The sequence below is a fragment of the Eretmochelys imbricata genome, chromosome 10 (assembly GCF_965152235.1).
Source record: "Eretmochelys imbricata isolate rEreImb1 chromosome 10, rEreImb1.hap1, whole genome shotgun sequence".
NCBI classification, from domain to species: Eukaryota; Metazoa; Chordata; order Testudines; family Cheloniidae; genus Eretmochelys; species Eretmochelys imbricata.
In genome coordinates this window covers 15,622,470-15,637,361 of record NC_135581.1, presented here as the reverse complement: position 1 = coordinate 15,637,361, position 14,892 = coordinate 15,622,470, and the positions used below count along the sequence as shown (strand labels likewise).

At 48.8% G+C, this 14,892-nt stretch overlaps 1 protein-coding gene across 2 annotated transcripts in view; it reads left to right on the top strand.

Annotated features, from left to right (window-relative positions):
• LMTK2 (lemur tyrosine kinase 2) overlaps positions 1-14,892 on the top strand; it is an 89,669-nt gene that overhangs the window by 29,610 nt on the left and 45,167 nt on the right. The window contains exons 4-5 of one of the 2 annotated variants that reach the window (XM_077828079.1): positions 47-117; positions 565-683. In XM_077828079.1, coding sequence (XP_077684205.1) covers positions 47-117; positions 565-683 — 190 coding nt within the window. Of the gene's footprint in view, positions 1-43; positions 118-564; positions 684-14,892 lie in introns of both variants that reach the window. The other variant, XM_077828078.1, reaches the window with a different exon arrangement.

Genomic DNA, 14,892 nt, shown 5'->3' with positions numbered 1-14,892 from the left:
TTGAGTGGCTTGATGTGTGTCTATTTTTTGTTTTCTATAACAGAAGGATCAAAGTCTCAAGTTGCACGTCAGAGTCTAAACTATATTCAAGAAATTGGAAATGGCTGGTTTGGAAAGGTAAAAAGTCCTCCTTTTAATATTGTAGTTCTGCAGTTGACCGTTTATTCCTAAGTAGAGACCTGTGTTACCAATTAAAATTATATTTATTCAAAATAAAAACATGACAAGAAAATTGTCTTTAGAACTTAATTCGTATTGCTGTTTGTATGCACTTTGTTTTCGATCTTATTGCTGTCTCTAATTCAGATGCAGTGCTGCTTAACAAAACATTACTTAAAATAGTCTACTGAAGTGGAATTTCTAGCTATGTAAATCGCTGTTTTAATTTTAGCAGCTTTTTTAGAAGCACTTTAACTCCAGTTTTTATTTTTAAAAAATCTACATAATTTTTTTAAAATGCAGAGGATTAATATCTCTGTGGTGTAATTGAGGTATAACAGGAAACCAGATACTTCCTCTTTAAATGTGACAAACTATATAATGTAGAAATTGTTTGTTTTTCAGGTCCTGCTTGGGGAGATCTACTCAGGTACTAGTGTAGCAAGAGTAATAGTGAAGGAATTAAAGGCAAATGCAGGTCCCAAAGAACAAGAACAGTTTTTGAGAAATGGAGAACCTTACTAGTAAGTAGCCTCTCACATCTTGGGTAACTTGAAGATAGTCCACGCTACGAATATATACGTAAGCCAGGGAAAGCTGTCTTGTTCACTGTTATGCTTTTTTATATAATACTCACCTCTGTCCTCCTTTTCAGTCTGTTAATATAAAGTAAATGTCAGTAGTTTAAGAAATGAAAAATACACATTCAATATTGTCAGCACTAAATTATCAAAAATTGAGTCCCCCCCAAATCATCAGATTTTTAAATAGTGCAGTTTGTGTTTTTATTGCCTTCCAATTTTTGAGCCTTTAAGAGTACACTTGGTTTGCATGCTTATGCTTTTCTCTGCGGGCATGAGGGCTAGAGATTTTTTTTTAAAATTGATGCTGAGATTTTCATGTAGTCACTTGCCTCCAGGAACTTGAGCTTTGAGAGAAAAACCAAATATAGTGAAACTTGTGATAAAAATCACAAGAGTGGGCAATGCTTTACATACTTTATTTTTTTAACAAACTTATTTTTAAGCACCATCTTTCCTGTTTTTAAACATTAAACGAATCTTAAATCCAGTCAGAGTTACTAGGTTATACAAATAGCTTTTTATCGTTGTGTTTGGGTCACTTGCAATTTAACTTGGTGGTGGAAAAAAAATTAGTGAAGAAGTTTGAAATCAAGCAAACTTCAGTGCTCACTATCTTGCTGTACAGTTTGTAAACTGTCGTCCTTTCCAAAGGTGTCAGTAATTCTGCTTTCTTCGAATGATGGTCCCTTTTTGTATTCCACATGTGGGATATGCATGTGCACATGCGCCTGAGTCCAGAATTTTTTGCAAGTGGTGTCTGTTGGCTTGCACATGTGCCGTAGCTGTTCTTTTGCTCCAAACTGAGGGCATAAAAAGTGGTGTGAGCTGATGCCTCTCCAGTTCCTTCTTACTGCTGCATGATCTGAGATGGAATCTTTGGTGTCAGCTCCTCTCTTACTGTGTCATTCCGTAAGATATTGTATATAGTTTTAACAATTGCAGTAGTTTTTATAATATAGTCTACATAGTATAGTTAGTTGTTTTTCCCCATGTTCTTCCCTGGGACTTCCCCAACCCCTGAGAAGTCTGGGATTATGCCCAGGGTTCTGGGGTTCAAAATGGTGTTTTGTTCCCTCGCTCCTTTTTGGTGAGCGATGAACATCAACGCTGCCTCTACTACCTGGGTGACGCTCATATTTCTGCCAAACACTGCATCTGCCTCCCCCCTTCCCCAACACCATGTGTTTCTCGACACTGTTCCCCCTCTCCAGTACCGAGAAAGAAGCATAAGAAATAATGCTCCAAGAGGGGACACCCAGATACTGAGAAAGGACAAACAAGGGGAGTGCAGTGGAACGTGACCTCTGTTGGGCCTCTGCTCCAGTCCTGTTCCGATAGCAGTACCGTTGACTCCACCCTGCTCACAGGTGTCATTGAGTCTAGTGCAGGACCACCCACTGATGCCAGGGGGACATTGTGGTGCAAGCAGAATTGTGGTGCCTTCCACCCGAGAGTGGCAGGGCCAGGGACCTGTTGACATTCCCGGTTTTGCCAATCCCAATGGGACAATTACTGGCCATGGCAAGTGTGTCAAGCAGAAGGGAGCATGTTGCCCTGAGCTCATACCTGGTGCAGGGCCCTTGGATACTCACCAGAGGAAAAACAGCCCTTCTGTTGTCTGTGAAGACTTCCCCCATGTGGCACCGATCCCCAGACCCTCAGCACCAGTCGATGGGGGAACGGTACCCTTCTTTTCCATGGTCTCAAGAGGACTCTTCCTCTGAGTCCAAGGTGGAGCCCTGCATGGTCTATGTTCCACCGGATCTCAGTGCAGGCCCTCTCCCCAGCACCTGGCCCAGAGAACAGTGGTGGCTGATGCAGGCCCAGCAGTCATTCTGGAATCACTGGAGTTTCCCGGTATTGGGGCCTCTGTCCAGCCATTTTTGTTTGGCGGTATCCGAGAGGAGGGCTCCTCCGCTGTACCATCCAGCACCTGACTCAGACTCTGGTACCGAGGCAGGTACCAACATGCAGGACTTGGGCCTGGATGAGGTGGTCGGGACTGAAGAAGAGGAGGAAAGCCCCCTGATGGTACAGGCCTCTTCCTCCTTGTGATGGGGTTGGGACTCACTACCGCTGCGCCTCCCACTGGCACGTCTGGGAATTAGCTTTTTCCGTTGCAGAGCATCCTCTGCTGGTGGTGTGGTGGCCTGTCCATCGTCTGCTGTGCCGGTATCCGGACGTGCATTGCTCCCCACTCGGCGACGTCCATTCCAGGACACTGCCCTCTGGCAGTGCCCCCTAGTCCATCCTTACCCCCTTCTTGGGGGGTGGGAAGACGACAGCAGTCGTCCAACTCACTCCTGCCACAGTGGCCAACCACAACCCCCAAAGTCTAGCCCCTCTGCTCAAGGGCCGGTTGCAGTCTGTCATGGCCACTCTTCCATAGCCAGGTGCAGTATAAGGGGGAAGGGGGGACCCAGGCCCGCCCACTGCTTTGGGTCCCAACCCAGGGACCCTCTAGTAGCGGCCTCTTCACCCTCCTTCTCTCCCCTCATCTGTCCATCCTCCTTGGGTCACTTCCCCTCTGACCCCTTGCACCCTCTAGGGCCTTCTGGTTAGGTCCCGCAGCCTGACAGGTATCAGGCTGGAGCTCTCCTCTGCTCCCCCAAGCTTGCCCAGCACTGCGCTGTCCAAGGTGCTGGTCTCCTTATCTCAGGAGACAGACCTTCCCCTCCGAAGGTCTGGGAGAGACTGACCACTTCTCTCCTGGATAGCCTTTATATAGGGCCTAGCCTGGCCCTGATTGGCTGCTCTCTGCTTGGCACTGATTGGCTCCCCGATAGGCCCTCTCTGGTTAGCTGCCGTTCTGCGCAGCCACTCTGGCCTGTTGTAGCCTAATCTTGCCTGGGAATGGGGCACGGCCCCACCACACTCCTCCACAGCTGAACCAGTCTGAGGGCCGAGTGTCTTGGTGCCACAGGATGACTTTACAGCTTACCAGGAACTTCTAAAAAGGCTGGCTTCTAACCTGGGCCTAGAGATGGAGGTTCTTACAGAGTCCTCACATAGCCTCATTGACTAAGGTGGCCCTACCTCTCAAGGAGGCCGTTACAGGTCCAGCCAGGACCATGTGGCAGACCCCATCTTCTCTCCCTCCCACCTCAAAGAGAGCAGAGAAAAAGTATTATGTGCCTGCCAAGGGGTACAAATACTTGTACTCTCACCCTCCTGCCAGGTCCCTGGTGGTCATACAATCATAGAATATCAGGGTTGGAAGGGACCTCAGGAGGTCATCTAGTCCAACCCCTGCTCAAAGCAGGACCAATCCCCAATTTTTGCCCCTGATCCCTAAATGGCCCCCTCAAGGACTGAACTCACAACCTTGGGTTTAGCAGGCCAATGCTCAAACCACTGAGCTATCCCTCCCCCAGCGGCCAATGAGAAGGATAGACTAGGGCAGTTAGGTGCGACCCCCCCCGCCCCCCCCCCCCCAACAAAAGGGCTTAAAGGAACTAGACCTGTTTGGTAGGAAGATTTATTCAACGGATAGGTTACAGCTTCTCATTTTCAACCAACAAGTCTTGCTTGAGAGGTACAGTTACAACATTTGGGATTCTATGGCAAAGTTTAAAGACTTGCTGTCACAGGTAAGAGTTTTTCTGCCCTGATCTATGAACGGAGGACCATAGCGAGAGCCTCCCTCCAAGCGGCCAGAACAATGGCTTCAGCTGTTGTCATGAGAAGGTACTCCTGGCTCCAATCCTTAGGGCTGCCACCTAAGGACTAGCAATCAATCCAGGATCTTCCATTTGAGGGTACCTCCCTGTTTTTAGAACAGACCGACTCAAAGCTCCATGGTCTGAGAGACTCCAGGGCTACCCTCAGATTCCTGGGCTGCTACTCCCTGGCATCTTTTGAGAAGCATTTCAGGCTTCAGCAACTGACCTGCTTCTCCGCTCCACCACCTTGCCAGGACCTGTGTAAGAAACTGAGCAGGGGTTACAAGTGCAGGCAGCCACGCCCCTCCACCTTAGTCTTGCTACCGGGGTCACACGGATATCTGGGAGGCTCCAAACAGAACTTCTGAAGGTGCGCCTGAGGACGTTACATCACTTCCTGCATTGGATCCTGCCCCGCCCCTTGTTTTCAGACTAACTCTTCTTCAGCCTGCGGTGATCCCTCATCAGCTTGGACCACTGGGTGTGGAGTATGGCAGGGGAAGGTTACACCCTTCAGTCTTCTTCCATCCCTCCTTGTCATCCTCATCCCTCTTCAGGGACCCTTCCCACAAGCAACATCTAGCTTAAGAAATGCAAGCCCTCCTGTGGGTAGGGGCTGTGGAAGAGATGCCTCAGAATTTGAGATGGAATGGGTTGTACTCCTTATATTTCCTAATCCCAAAGGCCAAAGGAGCTCTTTGACCCATCCTGGACCTGTGTTGCCTCATCAGTTATCTCAAGAAACTGAGGTTCCACATGGTCTCCCTGGCCTCCATCATTCCCTCTCTGGATCCAGAGGACTGGTACACCATCCTTGATTTGAAAGATGTTTAATTCCACCTTTCCATCTTTCGAGGCCTCAGAACGTTCCTCAGATTTATCATAACCCAGACTCATTGCCAGTTTACTGTCCTCCCCTGTTTACTGCCAGTTTACTGTCTGTCAACAGCCTCTTGGGTTTTCACAAAACACATGGCAATTGTAGAGGCTTTTCTCGGAAGGCAAGATGTTCAAGTCGACCTGTACTTCGATGACTGACTGATCAAGGGCCGCTAAGAGGCTCAAGTGAAAAACAGCATCAGCCTGGTTCAAGCCACCTTCTGTGCACTGGGCTCGTTGATAAACGAGCAAAAGTAGACTCTCATTCCCATTCAGAGAATAGTTTATTGGGGCAGTGCTAGACTGGACCCAGACCAGAGCCTTCCTCCCAGAGGCTCAATTCCAGTGTCATCTCTGATATCCAAGGTCAAGGCCCACCCTGTCATGACAGCCCAGTTTTGCCAAACTTTTGGAGCACGTGGCTGCATTTGCTTACGTGGTTCAGCATGCAAGGCTGTGCCTCAGACCCCTGCAGGCTTGGCAGGCCTCGATGTACTCACCAAACTGACACCACTTAGACTTGGTGTTTCATAGTTCCTGCCCTTCCTTGATTGGTGGAAGGATCCCCAGTTGATGGCTGTGGGCATTCCCTTTGTCATCCCCCCAGTCTTCAGTATCCTTAATTTCTGATGCATCCGATCTAAGTTGGGGGGATGACCGTGAGCACCTCAGGAGTCAGGGCTCGTGCTCCCAGAAAGAGCTTTCCCTACACATAAACTTCAGAGAGCTCAGAGCAGTCTACTCAGCTTGCCAAGTTTTCCTTTTCTAGATCATGGACAAAGTTGTGCGAGTGTTTACGGACAACAAGGCAGCCATGTTTTACATCAACAGGCAAAGAGAAACACGATCCCCTACCCTGTGCCAGGAGGCCATTCGTCTGTGGGACTTGTTTGTGAAACACTCCATCCACCTGGAAGTTTCCTATCTTCCGGCAGCCTGGAACGCACAGTCAGATTGCCTCAGTAGGTCTTTCACTTCTCATCACAAGCGGTCCCTTCACCCAGAAGTGGTCAGATCCATCTTCTAGAGGTGGGAGTCTCCCCAGGTAGATCTGTTTGCAGCCAGGCAGAATAGGAAATGTCAGCAGTTTTGGTCGCTACGCGGTCACAGCTCGGGCTCTCTGATGCCTTCCTGCTTCCATGGGCAGAGATCCTCTTCTATGAGTTTCGTCTAGTTCCCCTGATACACAGGTTCCTTCCGAAAGTCAAGTGAGACAAGGCAATAGTCCCTGCATGTTCCCTGCAACAACATTGGTTCAGCATGCTGCTGCTGCTTCTGCCTTGCCTGGACCTGATCTCACAGGCCGTTTACCCTACCTGAACCTTGTGGCTCTTCACCTGACTGTGTGGAAGTTCCATGGTTGAACCCAGAGGAACAGGCCTTTTCAGAACAAGTTTGCCATGCCTTGCTAGGTAGTAGGAAACAGTCTACTAGAGCGACTTACCTAGCCAAGTGGAAATGTTTCTGGGCGTGGTCTTCAGTGAGATCTCTCACCAACTCGGTCATCCCTCCAGTCTGTACTGGAATACGTGCTCCATCTGAAGTAACAAGGTCTGGCCTCTTCATCAATCAAGATGCATCTAGCAGCAATCTCAGCCTTTCATCCTCCGGTGGACGGTAAGTCGGTCTTCTCTCATGAAATGTCCATCTGCTTCCTCAAAGGGTTAGAGAGACTTTGCCCTCAAATTCATGAACCAATTCCACTGTGGGGGCTAAACCTAGTCCTGTCAAGGCTCACAGGCCCTCTCTTTGAGCTGCTGGCATTGTGCCTCTGCTATCTCTCTCCTAGAAGTGATTACTTCGGCCAAGAGGGTCTGAGAGATCAGGGCTCTTACATCAGAGCCTCTGTATACAGTGTTCTTCAAGGATAAGGTTCAACTGTGCCCACACCCAGTGTTCCTTCCAAAGGTGGTCTCATCATTTCACGGTAACCAGGCTATTTTCCTGCCAGTTTTCTTCCCGAAACCGCACAGGAATGCAGAAGATCAACATCTCCACTAGTTGGATGTTAGACACACCCTGGCCTTCTACATTGAGAGGACTAAGCTGTTCCATAAATCCATGCAGCTCTTTGTGGCAATAGCAGACAGGATGAAAGGCCTACCTGTTTCAGCCCAGAAAATCTCATCCTGGATCACCTCCTGTATTCGTATGTGCTACAGACAGGTGGGCATTCTACCTCCTGCCATCTTGATCATTCATTAGATGAGAGCTCAGGCTTCATTATCAGCATTTCTGTCCCAGATCCTGATCCAAGACATCTGAAGAGCAGCAACCTCGTCGTTGATACATACCTTCTCCCACTACACCATCCAGCAGGCTAGAGATGCCAAGTTCGGAAGAGCAATGTTGCAGTCCACAAGTCCATGAACTCAGAGCCCACCTCCTTGGATACCGCTTGTGGATCACCTAACATGGAATGGACATGAACAAGTACTTGAAGAAGAAAAAAACTAACCTTATCACAACTGTTGTTCTTCAAGATGTGTTGCTTATGTCCATTCCACGACCTATCCGCCTGCCCCTCTTCGGAGTTAACTGGCAAGAAGGAATAGAGAGCGTGTGGGGCTGGCTGGGCCCCTTCGACTGGCGCATGAACACGCAGCATCAGAGTGTGCTAGAGTTGGCCTGATGGATACCACTGCGGGAAAAATCTCCAGCAATGGTACATGCAGCACACGCACACTTAATGTGGAATGGACATGAGCAACACATCTTGAAGAACAACATTTACACAAAGGTGAGTAACCATTTTTTGACATCAGCTCCAATGGTGAAGGCTTGGGATAAACAGCTACTGGTGTTCCCATCCACTTTGAGAGTTGATGCGGTACTGATAGCGACCTGGCCCTGGAGGGAGCTGACCATGGTGACCAGGGAAGCTCTAGTTCTGACGACTTTGCCCTGAGGTACAAGGAGAGTCTATTTGCTATCAGAGATCTACGTCTCCCTGGAGGACATCCTTTGCTCTTCACTATCCATGTTCACCTCTCCTATTAGGACCATCTCTATTCTGAAACGTTAATACACCAGAAGAAGAGACCATCTTGATGAGGCAGTTGTATCCATCCCGTCTGCCAGCCTTGAGGCACAGCCATCGGTATTGTTGGTTCTGCTGGAGATGAGGGATCTGGCTTTCTCTTCAGATGAGTCTGAGGCCCTGCAACTGTGGTGGTTCTCTACGAGTTGATCCATCCTACTGCTAATATTGGGGACTGTGGGAGCCTTAGGCTAGATACCCAGGATCAGTTCAGGAGTCCTATTTGCCATCACCTTGTCTCTTGCAACCGGCCCTGTTGGAATACTTGGAAGGGGAAGGTGAGCTGGATTCGCTGTTTCTGAAAGCAGTCTCATTGTCTTCACCGGTTGAGATGGTTACTCCAGCTACTCCCTCTCTGCCAGATGACTTCAAACAATATCAAAAGCTCATGTACAGGTACAGATTCAGTTTGAGAAAGTCCAGTAGCCTCAGTTTAATTTACCATACGCCAAGGTATAGGGCAAGACAGTGTCCTCAGCTGTTTTACCACCAATGTACTCAGGAGGCACCATGCAAAAGACAGAGGGTATTATAGACCAGGTACCCAGCTTTTACAACATCCAGTGCTACATCATATTTTAACCCTCAATCAAAGAGTTTCTGTTGGTGGGACTGTTAAGACTCATGTCCCTTTATTGATGCTGCTTCGTTTCCCTCCTCTGATACTCGGAGGCCACCTTACCTAATTTGCCGAAAACTGGAGGGCTTTAAATACAGATGAATGAGTATTAGAGATTATTCATGGTGGCTATCTAATTGAGTTTTTTGGTACCTCCTACCCACATACTCCCTTCCCAGTTCCTTTTCAGGGACCACTCTCATGAGGAGATTCTATTACATGAGGTGAACTTCCTTCTTCTCAGGGAAGCCATAGAAAGGGTTCTTCCTCCGCATCAAGGGAAGAGGTTCTATTCCCTTTACTTCTTGATCCCCAAGAAGAATGGGGGATGGAGCCCAATTCTTGATCTGAGACAGCTGACCAGGTGCATTTGAAAACTACAATTCCACATGATATCTTTGGCATAAAAAACTCCTTTGTTAGAGAAGGACACATTGTTTGCAGCTCTTGACATGAAAGATGCATATTTTCACATAGACATCCACCCAACCCACAGGAGGTTCTTTTGGTTCCTCTTTGATCAAGAGCATTTCCAATTCAGAGGTCTCGCCTTTGGTCTAGCTACTGCATCCAGGGTCTTTACAATATTTTTTTCAGTAGTGGCAGCTTGGGTGAGAAGAGAGGGATTTACAGTCTTTCCTTACCTAGTCAACTGGCTTCAGATGGGCAGTTCTTAGAAGGAAGTCCAGCAGGAAGCCAGTGTTCTGCTCAACCTTCTGCCTTCTTTGGGTGTCTGTGTCAATCACGAAAATGCATATTGACCCTGTGACAAAGTTCCTCCTCTGCCTCAGTGGGTCCTGCACTTATTAGCGGATTTGCTTGCCTCAGAGATTCACGGCAGCCCTCAGTTTGGCCACTCTTGCTAGTGGCTCAAACCTGCCGTCCACTCAGCTAACCTCATCACTGGCAGTATGGGGGAAACGGAGAACAATCTCCGCAGTCTCTGTGTCCCACCTAGTGGGTTGTGGACAGGGCAGATCCCTTTCCAATTTAGACCTTCTTTTCTGGTGTTTCTCACAGACCAGGTCAACTCCTCCTGTGTCTGATCAGGGGATGGTGGGGGAACCCAGGCCCACCCTCTACACCGGGTTCCAGCCCAGGGTCCTGTGGATAGCAGCTGTCCACAATGTTCCCCATATCAGCTGCGTGACAACTACAACTCCCTGGGCTACTTCCCCATTGTCTTCCCCCCAGCACCACCTTTACCCTCACTGCAGGATTTTCTTCGTGAAGACTGATCACGCTTGAACTCTTCACTCCTCCAGCAACATGCCTTCTCACTCCCTGCTCCTGGCGCAACCCCCTACTAACTGATGGGAGGTCCTTTTTAAACCAGGTGTCCTGATTAGCCTGCTTGCTGTAATTGAATCTAGAAAGTACTTAATTGGCTTCAGGTGTCTTGATTAGCTTGCCTGTCTTAATTGGTTCTGGCAGGTTCTGGATTGCTCTAGGGCAGCCCCTGCTCTGGTTACTCAGGGAACAGAAAACTCTTCATCCAGTGGCCAATATATTTGCCTTCTACCAGACTCCTGTATCCCACTGGCCTGGTTCTGTCACATATCCCTCCCCTCTGCTCAACACCAAGGGGTTGGGCAGCTTGGGACGCCAGACAGTGCACACGTAACAAGCCATCGGCATTGCCGTGACAGCTCCCTGCTCTGTGTTGCACACGGAACTGGAAAGGTTGGAGGGATAAGAACCACCTGGTCACCCTTGCGTTCTTCTCTTTATTCCATTGCATCCATTGAAGAGGGGCATGGTCAGTCACGAGGACAAATCTGCACCCAGGCAGGTAGTAACGCAATGTTTCCATGGCCCATTTTACAGTGAGGCACTCTCTCTCCACCACTGCATATTTTTTGTTCCCTCGGAAAGAGTTTCCTACTGAGGTAGAGAGTTGGGTGTTCCTCCTCCCTGACCATCTGTGATAGGATGGCCCCCAACCCTACATCTGATGCATCAATCTGCAGAATAAATTTCTTGGTGAAATCTGGGGCTATCAGTATGGGGTTACTGCAGAGGGCAGTCTGTAGGTCTGTGAACGCTCGTTCTGCTGCGTCAGACCATCTCACCAGATCAGGTCCACGGGCCTTCACTAGGTCTGTCAGAGGGCTTGCCCTTGTGGCAAAATGGGGGATAAATTGTCGGTAATACCCCATCACACCTCGGAATGCCTGGACTTGTTTCTTGCTACTTGAACAAGGCCAGTTTCGGATGGCCTCTAACTTATTCAGTTGGGGTTTTACCAGACCTTTCCCCACAATGTAGCCAAGATATTTGGCCTTAGTAAATTCTATGGCGCACTTGGCAGGGTTTGCTGTAAGGCCAGCTCACCTGAAGGTATCAAGGACTGTCTCCACCTTCTCTGAGTGGGTTTCCCAGTCTGGGGCATGAATGACCACATCGTCTAGGTAGGCAGCGGCATAATGATTATGAGGGTGTAATAGCTTGTCCATGAGACACTGGAAAGTAGCTGGGGCCCCATGTAGTCCAAAAGGGGGGACAGTATATTGCAAAAGACCCTCTGGTGTAGAGAACACAGTCTTTTCCTTTGCATCTTCGGCAAGGGGAATCTGCCAGTACCCCTTTGTCAAGTTTAGGGTAGTCAAGTATCAGGCGTTGCCCAGATGGTCCACTAGTTCATCTATGCGAGGTATGGGGTACGCATCGAACTGGGATACCTCTTGTAGTCGCTGGAAGTCATTGCAAAACCTTGTGGTGCCATCAGGTTTGGGCACCAACACGATTGGGCTGGACCACTGACTGTGGGATTCTTCAATGATCCCCAACTCCAGCATTTTTTTTACTTCTGCTTTTATTTCCTCCCTTTTGGCTGCTGGCACCCGGTAGGGCCTCATTGTTACTCTGGCCCCAGGGTTTGTGACGATGTGGTGGTATGTCTTGGTTGTTCGACCCGGTTTTGTTGAGAACACATCTTGGTTCCGGAAGATGATTTCAGACACCTCATTCTTCTGGTCTGGCGTTAAATCGGGAGACACCCTTACCTGTTTGGAGGGTTTGTTTTCCTGGGGTAGGTCTTTTTTGGACAGCTGCGCATGCCTCTTGTGCATGCCAGGGTTTCAGAAGGTTGACATGATATATTTGCTCTTGTTTCCGATGTCCCGGTTACCACACCTTATAATTTACTTCCCCTACTGGTTCAACTATTTCGTAGGGTTCTTGTCACTGGGCCAAAAGTTTACGCTCTGTTGTGGGTACCAACACCATTACTCGGTCTCTGGGCTGGAACTGCCGAACTTTGGCTTGGCAATTGTACTGAGCTCGTTGGGCCTCTTGCGCCTTCTCTAGGTGTTCCCGCGCAATGGGAGTGACTTGTGCTATCCAGTCCCTCATTTGTAACACACGCTCAGTTACATTCTTCCCCTCATTGGGCTTCTCCTCCCAAGATGCTCCTACATCCAAGATGCTGCGAGGGTGGCACCCATATAACAGCTCAGGGAGAAAACCCAGTTGAGGCCTGAGGTACCTCCTGGATGGCAAACATAAGGTATGGTGTTAGGGTGTCCCAATCCCTCCCATCTTGACTTACCTCCTTCCTTATCATAGCCTTCAGGGTTCAGTTGAACCTTTCTACCAGCCCATCAGTCTGTGGATGATAGACCGAAGTCCTCAAGGTATGTATGTGGAGTAGGTCACATAGGTCCCTCATTAGTTTTGACATAAATGGGGTCTTGGTCCATCAGTATTTCCTTTGGTAGCCCCACTCGGGCAAAGATCCCCACTAGCTCTTTGGCTTTTGCTTTAGAGGCTATGTTCCGCAAGGGGACAGCTTCTGGATAATGTGTAGCATAGTCCAGAACGACAAGTCTATATTGGTGGCCCCGGGTAGTCTTCTCTAGGGGTCCCACTAGGTCCATGGCTATTCGCTCAAACGGGACATCTGTGATGGGTAGGGGTACCAAAGGTGCCCTCAAGTGGGGATGGGGACTGTGCAGCTGACACTCTGGGCACGAGGCGCAGTATCTCCACACTTCTTCATGTACGCCGGGCCAGAAAAATCTTCCTAGAACCCTTGCCAGGGTCTTCTCTACCACTAAATGCCCCCTAAAAAGATGGCTATGTGCAAGGCTTAATACGGCCTTCTGGTGTTTGTGAGGCACTAGGAGCTGCTCTACCTTCTGTCCTTGTACTGGTGCAACCCGGTACAGGAGATCCTTTTTTATAATGAAGTAGGGGCTGGGTCCCTGGGTTTTCCCTTCCACGGGAACCCCATCTGTCTCTGTTACCTCCTTCCTAATATTGTCGTACTTTGGATCTTCAGCTTGGTCCCGTCCAAAATGTTCCTTCCTGGGGCTGGTCTGCCTGAGTTCTAGGGAATGGGTCTCTGTTGCTTCTGCCGGTTCGGAGGCATTAGGGTTGGGGGTCTGGCTCAGGTGCTTCTCCCTCCTGGGCGGTCTCCTTTTCAGCTGCTCGGGTCCACCTACCTATGAGAGTGACCCTCTGGCTTTGGGTCAGTATTTGGGTTCCCAAGGGCTTAGCTGCCCTTCTTTCCCTTTTTGTCTTTCTGCGCCACCTGGGAGTGGAGAAAATGTCTCGGGAAATTTCGGAGAAAATTGGGAGTTGACAGTCTACTGTGGACGCCTCACTAGCTTCAGGATCCTCCCCTCTCTCCAATCCCCTACTGGGGGTAAGTCATCAAATCCTGGGAAGTCCCTCCCTATGAGCACTGGGTAAGGGAGTTTAGGCACTACACCTGCTGCTACCTCTGTAGTGTTCCCTTGGATTTCAATTTTTATGGGGATGGTGGAGTAGTAACTAACTGTCCCATGGATGCATGACACCCCTGTGCGTTTTGCCTGTAGTAACTGACTACGTTTCACGAGCTTTCCTGAGATGAGCGTGATGGCGCTCCCCGAATCTATCAGTGCTGTGGTCTCTACTCCCTAGCAGAGTGCCTGAGCAGACATTTTTCCACAAATCAGAGATTCACAATTTGGTTCTTGACAGCGTCTTTGCCCATTTAGGAAATGCTGACCTGGAACCTTTTTGCCTCATGGGAGAACAGGAAGCTTCCTCAGTACTTCTCCAGAGCAGCCCTGGGCAAGGGCCCCAAGGCAGATGCCCTACTGGTATTATGACAGGGTCACTTGGGATGTACCTTTCCTCCCATGCCATTGACACAAGTTCCATGGAAGATCCGCCAAAACAGAGCTTGAGTCATCCTGATTGCACCCAACTGGCCGAGACAGTTTTGGTTTACGCATCTACTTATGCTGTCAGTTCACCCACCCTTGAACACCCACATGCTGCTGGACCTTTTAACACAGTATAAGGGCAGGTTCAAGCCCACAGCCAGGTATTTGGATGGGCATCAGAAATAGAGTGCTCATGTTCTAAAAGGGTGAAGTCCATCCTTAACCAAAGACAGAAAACACTCTATGAGAACCTGTTATTCAGCAGATGGAAGCGTTTCTCCTCTGTGACTCACTAGTGTACCTTTTGACAGGTTTCAGAGTAGCAGCCGTGTTAGTCTGTATTCGATGCATCCGATGAAGTGAGCTGTAGCTCACGAAAGCTTATGCTCAAATAAATTTTTTAGTCTCTAGGGTGCCACAAGTACTCCTTTTCTTTTTACTAGTGTACCTTGTTTACGGAATCTGCTGAGATTCTTGCTATTTTAGAGTATCTAGTTTCAAGTCTTTTGGTCTTGTGCTCAGTTCTCTGAGTGCGCATTTAGCAGTGATCAGCGCTTTCCATCCTCTGATGGATAACCATACATATTCACTCATCCTGTCACAACTAGATTTCTGAAGGGGATTCTCAGATCCTTTCCACTATTGAAATTTGCGCCTCAGTGGGACCTCTGTTTTGTTTTATATTTGCTCACTAAACCCCCGTTGAGCCTCTAGCCATATGCTCTACGACCTGTCTGTCCATGAAGTTGGTCTTTCTAATAGCCATAATGTCAGTCCGGCGACATTGGATAGG